Below are 8,172 nucleotides of genomic sequence, written 5' to 3' on the forward strand. Positions count from 1 at the left end.
ATTCACGGTCAAGGCGATTACATGCGTGATGAGCCCAATGATCAACTAGACCAATCTACAGGTCAGCCTCGGGTTCCTTCACGATCCATCGGGAGGTCGGCACCAGATCCGGAGGGGTCTCGCTTCAACACAAAGATCGAGCTACAACACCACCTCCACCGCCACCACCTATTACCCCATCTTCTGAGCCTGCAATTGGATCAACCTCTGGTCATGAAGGTCATTCAGTTGGGGCAGCACCAATATCATCGATGGATGGCCTATCACTCACTACATTTGGAAGAAAGAAAAGAATAAAGCTCATTAATGGCACGTAAGTATTTAAAATTAATTAACTTTATCTATGATTTGGTATTACCTATCATTGGGAATTGAAATCTTGTGTTTCTACATTTACATAAAATCAATATATTTCTTTGTCTTTCTTTTGTACAGGTTACATCCATCGGAGGAATGTGCTAAGAAGATGAAGAATATCTTCAAGGAGAGGATGGACCCAGAGGGGCACTGTTGGAAAACTATCACGCCTGAAACAAAAGAGTTTTACTGGGATGAATTTCAAGTAATAAAATAAATATTTAAATATTAGCTATCAGATAACTAATTTGCATAGTTTATGAAACCTCAAAAAAGAATGTTATGAATAAATATCATTTAAGTGATGAGAATTTGTGAATTAATGTAAAAGAACACAATTGAAGTATATTAATGCTTAAATGATCTATATGTACAGCTTGTGTGATATTGAAAATATATATTGTTGTGAGTTGTTGTAGTTGGGGTGGATGTTATTTATTGTTGAGAATATATGAAGTGTTTTTAACAGGTGCAATTAATACCTAATAACTAGGTTGGATTGTCCAAAATTAAGGGGAAATGCTGTCAATTTTTTTCTAAAATATTATCATACTAATACAACTGTCTTAATTTTTATTTATTTTATACCAGAAATACTTTGATTGGCAAGAGGTGACTCCACTAGTAAAGGAAGCTTGGAGGCGTAAGGCTGCAGAGCGCTATAAGGCCCTAATGTGCAATGTCAGGAAAGGAAAATCCAAGGTCATCGTGCCTAATAGTACAATGCAAAAATGGAAGGAGGCATGGAGTAGCCCAGAGTTTAAAGCCAAGAGCCATCAATTCACTGCTAACCGTTGTAGTGAGATAGGGGGAGTTGGGGCAGGCATCTCTAGACACACAGGGGGTTCAGTTTCACATGCTACTCACGCAGATAGAATGGTAATGATTTCATATTTACTATAGGATGGTAATGATTTCATATTTACTAGTTTTGTTATTGTCTGTCTACATATTAGTAGCAAATAATCGAACATTATTATAAACATCACTAAAATCATTATATCTTTCAGAAGCCCACTTGGCGAAGACCTTTTCCTTATGAACTTTTCCATAAGACCCACACTAGGAAAGGCACCTCCGATATGGTTGATTCACGCGCAATCAATTAAGGTAAGTGAACAAGTATTTTATGTCTTTCAATTATATGAAAAAATGAATAAGTGAGTTTGTTTATTCAATTGCCAAGAAAAATAAATTTAAAATATGTGTATTGACTTATGCGGGATGCATTTTTGGCGCTTAAGGAGCGATCGTCTCAACCACAAGAGGGGTGCGGTGACCCTCCTATTGTAGATGAGGTCGCACTATATTATCAAGTTGTGGGGGGGGAGACGACGAACAGGGGTTATGGCAGTGGATCTCAAGCATCAATTTGTTACCCTAGCTCATCACATGGATCATCTTCTACTGCATCCTATTGTGCTCAGTCAGAGGCAATGGAGGAAGAGATTCAACAATTGCATTAGACTATTGCAACGCTCAAGGATAGTTTGGTTGCAATGGAGGAGAGAGATCGACAACGCGAGTTAATGCTAGAGGAGAGATATAGACAACGTGGAGCGGACATCGGAGGAGCGCATGCAACAAATGATGCAAAACATGATGGCACAAATGATGCAGTCTGCGATTCTGACCCCAACTCCACATACGACTCATCAAGATGATGGTAGAGAGGTGATAGTGTTGATGAGTGATTATCTTGTTGATGACAAGTAGCTTGTTTTTGTTATTATGATATTTTATTTTTCCATACAAGATATTATTGTCATAACCCTTCTTTGTCATATTTATATATAATATTGTGATATTTGATATTTGATAGCGATATTATAAATATTATGATATTGAGCATTTAAAATTAATATTATATTATATGCTTCAATACAGGAAATAATATATTAAATAAAAAAATAAAAATTTTCTACTAGTAATTTGAAACGGATTAAAAACGAATTTTTCCGTTTCTAATCCAATAACACAAGGATCGGTTTCAGAATTTAGAAACCGATTTGAAACGGAATTTCTGTTTCAAAAAAATTGAAACCGAAATATCAGTTTTTAAATTAAAACGGAATTTGAAACCAAATATATGTGGTTTCTAAATTTGAAACGGAATAGTGGTTTGAAAATAGATTCAGAATTTGAAACGGACGCCATTTTCCGTTTCAAATTTATTTAGAAACTTGCGGATTTAAAACTGAATATTTCGGTTTCAAATTGGTTTCTAAATGTATTTAGAAACCGATTTTCACTGATTTGAAACCGAATATTCGGTTTCAAATCTCCTTTTTTCTTGTAGTACTGCTTATTATATTTATTAATCTCTATTTTTAAACTCAAAAAACCATATAGGAAAGAAACAAATTTCAATTAGACCTAACAAATGTATACTTTTTTTTTTATATATAATTTAAAGCCACTTACGACATTCCACATAGGAGTTTTACCAAAGATTGTAGCGAATTCTGGTCAAAGTGACTGCTAGTGAATAAAAAATAAAATATGAGTGATTTTATTAAAATAAATTTAAGTATAATGACTAAAATGAAATAATCAACAGAATTGAGTAATTGCAGCTAAAATTTATCTATTTTTCATCTTTTAATAGAAATTAGTATAAACTATAACGTAAAAAAGTTAATCAATTTTCATAAATTTCTAATTAATCAAAACAATAATTTAGAAAAATTGTTTTTCAATAGAGAAAACATAAAAATTATGTTCAGGAAATTAGATAAAAATATTTAAATAATTTTTAAAAAAGATAAATCCATATTTAGTATTCACAAAGCAAAATTTTTATCAATGAATATGTTTTTTGAAATATTATATTTTCAAAATATAGGAACTAATTATTAGTTTTCACTAAAATTGAGGAACTAAATTGTAGTATTTTTCAAAATAAATAGATTAATTAAATTTTTTCATTAAAATAGAGAGACTAAATAGTAATTTAATAGGTGTTGACTAATAAAAAATTTAACGTAGAGATTAAATAGTTTAACGAAAATAAATATATAGAATTAAAATAAATAATAATTTTTTACCCTTTATTTGAAAAAATTATATAATAAAATTGATGTATGTATAACGGTTTCATAATAACCGTTAATTATGATGAGTTTTGCATGATTTTCAGTGTAATCAATTATTATGGTTAAATCATTATGCATACAACGGTGCACTGAATAAAAATTTATTTATTTGAGCTTATACATATATGCATAGGAGTCGACAGTCTCTTCGTACTCCATTTTTCTGCAGGTTGCGGAAGGAACGCAACTTTAAAACTATGGCTTCCAGCTGCAACTTCAAGAAGGAACTTAACAAGGTACCGATACTCATTCTGCCAGTTATTATTAATTTTTCTTTTTTTAAAAAAATAAATAAATATGTATATTTTCCTATATATATTAATTATTTAATATGAGCTCATATAGATATATGATGATACATGCAATTAATTAAGCAGGCATTGTTTGGCGGAAATTCATGTTATAGGGAGGTGATATTGAATAGACCAAGCAAGTTAAATAGCCTCGATTATGATGTGGTTTATATATATATATATATACCAATTCCCTTCATTATTTTTATTTTCCTCTTTAGTTTCCTGTGTTAATTCTGCATATTTTAATTTTCAAGTAAAAAAAATCAGTTAATATATTTTTTTTATTTTAATTTGCAGGTTTCTCAATTGCTTAAGAATTTCAGAGACTTTGAAACGGATTCTACTATTAAATTTGTCATTTTGAAGGTATATATATATATATATCCACCATTGCATATGTAAATTTTGAATATTTTATTTGTGTTAGCTGGTATTTTTATTTTTTCGAAATTAAATTTGATAATTAATTAATTAATGAGTATTATTAAATATATAAAACATAAACAATCAACAATTGCTATTAAAAAATGATTGAGGAGAGAAGAATATAATTTTTTTAAGTGAACTATTAAAAATTTAAAATCATAATTGTTACAAAAATTTTAACTCACTTTTTAATTGCTATTTATAAGTTGTTAATATTTAATTAGTCATCGCTAAATAAGGTTTAAGAAAAATAATTTGAAAATTATTCATAGTCAATTATGATTTGTGAATTCATTAATTTTGTTTTCAATTTCTTTTTAGCAGGCAAATGGGAAAGCATTTTGTGCAGGTGGAGATGTCGTTTCAGCTGTTGTTTCCATGAGAAATTCTTCAATGATTTGCTTCCAAATGAATTTCTTTCCATTATTAATTTTGGCCTAAACATGAAAAGAAAATGAAAATTCTCTATAATTATCCCTTTTTTTTATTCATTTAACTCTAATTCTAACTTAAACATGAGACTTTACAATATTAAAAATATTCTAACACTATTGATATATCTTCCTTATCATTAATCAATATTTTTTTTGAAATTATCATTAATTAAAAGCGTTTGTTTATTTTTTTAGAAAATAAAAAAATATAATTTTTATTAAATAAAAACATAATACAAATCTGAAATATAAAATTTTATATTAGTATAATTTTATATACAAGAAAAATTAAGATAAACCATTTATATAAAATATAATAGCAATTATCTTGATTTAAAAAATCTAATCGTACTGATAAAGTATTTGATTTAGCAATCCAACCATAAGCATGCTTTATTTAGTTGTAATTACCATTATTTGACTACACAGTCTTTTCTAATAGCTTGATCTGAAGACTATTAAATTTTGATATCCTTATGAAGAGATGATTTATACTTTCTATCATTGATTTCTGTCCAAATAATAAAATAAAACACTTAACAACTTTATGATAAAAAAAAAAGAAAAATAAATTTTGAAATGGAGAAAATAGTAAATCTCACAAAGGAAAATATCAAATGCTCATAGAAGATGAGACACTAAATTCTCTCAAAGGAGGCAACAAAATTAAAATTAATCAATAAGGATAAATTAAGGACAAATACAAATATGTTACAAAAGGATACAGATATGGAGATTATTGATAAAAATATTAAAAAAAAAAAAAGAAAAAAGAAAGATGGGGAAAACAAAAAAGAAAAGGGAGAGGAGTAACCCAATAGAAATACTCACCAATGATCGCCCGAAAAAGCTCATAAAAATAAGAAAATGAGAAAAGAAAAAGTTTGGAGAATAAGGCAGTTAAGATTTAAATAATTAAACTGTTGGTTTGTTAATTTGACCATTATTAAACTATTTCATCATCTATTATTGAAGTACTAACAAGAAAGTAGTTTTTTAATTTTATCTCTTTTAATTGTATTGTAAAATTTAAAAATAATTTAAGAACAATAAAAATATTTAAAATTCATAATAAAAAATCGACTTTGTAGATTATTTTATTACAATTACAATAAAATAAAAAATCTATAATTAATCTAATATAATTACAAAATTGGTTATAATTGCGACTCTATCCATTTATTTTATATGTATGGTGCTTAATTAATCCAGGACCTTGGAGTTTTGGAGCGAGATTTTATAAGAACAATTAAACTTGGACAACTTACTGGCTACATATAAAAAACCTTTGGTGTGTCAATTATATATATATTTTTAACATATTTTAATTTAATAAAATTTTAAATTTATATTTTTTATAACTCTTTAATTTGAAATTTTTCTTTTTGTATAATTAAATAAAGTTTCCACTCACTGATGGTATTATAATGGGAGGAGGTGCTGGCTTGTCAATGCATGGAAAGTTTAGGATTGCATGGAAATTTTAGGATTGTCACCGAGAAAGCTGCAAGTAATCATCATCATCATCATCATTGTCAATGCATGGAAAGTTTATGATTGTCACCGAGAATGCTGCAAGTAATCATCATCATCATCATCATCAGCATCATGATGGTTGTTATCGTACAGGTATTTGCAATGCCAGAAGTTTTTATAGGACTTGTTCCAGATGTGGGGGCTTCGCATTTTCTTTCTGGGCTCCCAGGGCATTTTGGTAAAGTTCCCATCTTTATTATTTCTTTTTAAATGTAAATATTTTACAATAAGATGTTAGTCCATGCTTTATTTTATTTAAATTTTAATATGATTATTCATTGAAATAATTTCTTTAAATTGATTCATATATATATATATTGTTAATATTTACATAAAAATATTTTTAAAAATAAATATAAAATTTATAATAATATTTTCAATTTATCAATTTAAAATTTTATTTCGGATTTCCTTCCTTCTCTATATATATTAGTTTATTTAAAAAGAATTGTATTAATTTTAATCTAAATTCTATTTTATTTGATGCAGAGGAATATTTAGGGCTTACGGGAGCCAGACTAAATGGGGCAGAAATGCTTGCATGTGGCTTGGCAACTCATTTTGTTTTCTCAAAAGTACATAATTTATTAATCACTTCCTAATATATATATAGTGCTTATTGGTTATTATTAAATCTGGCCATGAATTAGTTCAGAATCAAAATTTGACTGAAATCAAACTAATTTATACCTTTTAGTGAACCGTAAATTAGTGGTTTTTTTTTTATTAATTTGAACCGAAATCAGCCATTGATTGGTTCTAGTTATTTTTTTTTATATTTTTTTCATATATATATATATATATATATTATTTTTTAATTAGGTTAATCATATAATAATTCTTACTTTTACGGTAATAGGATTTACCTTTGCTGGAAAATGCACTCCAAACACTAGCATCATCAGATCAGATGACAACAATTTATCAAGTTCTTGATAAATTTGCACAGAAACCAAACTTAAAAGAAGACAATATTTATCAAAGGTAATCAAATTTATTACAAGTATTATTTAGTAAATTTTAGTCCTATTACTCAATAATTCTTGATTTATTATTGTTTATATTTTGATTAAATTTATTGGTTAATCACTGAATTCATATATGGATTTTGAGTGATTTTGTCTTTGTAATTAGATTGGAGACTATTAACAAATGCTTCTCAAAAGATACTGTTGAGGAAATCTTACTAGCACTTGTAAGTATATATATATTATTGCAAATTTTAAATTTGTCGTTATATATATGTATTCTCTCTCTTACATAAAAATATATATATTTTTTAAAATTATAACCCATTTTATCTTTTAAATTAATTTTTTTTAATTTATTAATATACTTCTATTTAATATTTAATATGCATTAAAAAAATTATTAGTTTCAACAATAATTTAGTAAGATGAATTATTTATTCTCTCCGTCCACTTTTATCTATAATTTAAGGTTTTTATATAGTAATTATAGTTAAATTATCTAAATTATAATAAAATACTCTTTAATTTGATTAAATTATCATTCATCTCACCTAATTAAGAGAGAGAGAGAGAGAGGTGTTAAGATAGGTTTTAGAAAATTGTACAAATAATTAGTGTCTTATACAGATGAGGACATAATTAAAAAAAAATAATTAACACTCTTGATTTTCTCAAAATGACAAATAATTATGGATAAAATAACTTTTAAAAAAGATAAATAAAAGTAGATGAAGGGAATAATTTTTAATAAAATAATATGAATAAAAGGTATATTAGAAAAAGATTAAATAATATTTAGTTCTTTAACGATTAAATTAACTATATTTTTTTAAATTATGTAAAAATAAAAATAAGTTTATTTTTTCAAGGAATGGAGTATATTTTTTTTGTTTTTAATCTTTAATTAATAATTAATAATATTATTCTCTTGCAAAAAATTTATTACTAATTAATTACTTCAATTATTATTCCTAAAAAAAATTCTTCATTTATTGCAGGAAAAAGAGGAGGAAAACAAAACATAAATTTGGATCACTAAGACAATAAATTCTAAAAT

The 8,172-nt window shown here is 26.6% G+C and overlaps 1 protein-coding gene and 1 pseudogene across 1 annotated transcript; both read left to right on the forward strand.

Moving 5' to 3' along the window:
• The first annotated feature begins 454 nt into the window (after window positions 1–454).
• On the forward strand, window positions 455–1,324 carry LOC110657749 (uncharacterized). The gene is made up of 2 exons (XM_058132219.1): window positions 455–562; window positions 949–1,324. Exons 1-2 carry the CDS (start codon window positions 467–469, stop codon window positions 1,258–1,260), a joined length of 408 nt encoding a protein of 135 aa, XP_057988202.1. The 5' UTR covers window positions 455–466; the 3' UTR covers window positions 1,261–1,324.
• A 2,325-nt stretch (window positions 1,325–3,649) lies between these two features.
• LOC110673500 (probable 3-hydroxyisobutyryl-CoA hydrolase 3) lies at window positions 3,650–8,140 on the forward strand (annotated as a pseudogene).
• Window positions 8,141–8,172: the final 32 nt, after the last annotated feature.

Source organism: Hevea brasiliensis, chromosome 13 (assembly GCF_030052815.1).
Source record: "Hevea brasiliensis isolate MT/VB/25A 57/8 chromosome 13, ASM3005281v1, whole genome shotgun sequence".
NCBI classification, from domain to species: Eukaryota; Viridiplantae; Streptophyta; class Magnoliopsida; order Malpighiales; family Euphorbiaceae; genus Hevea; species Hevea brasiliensis.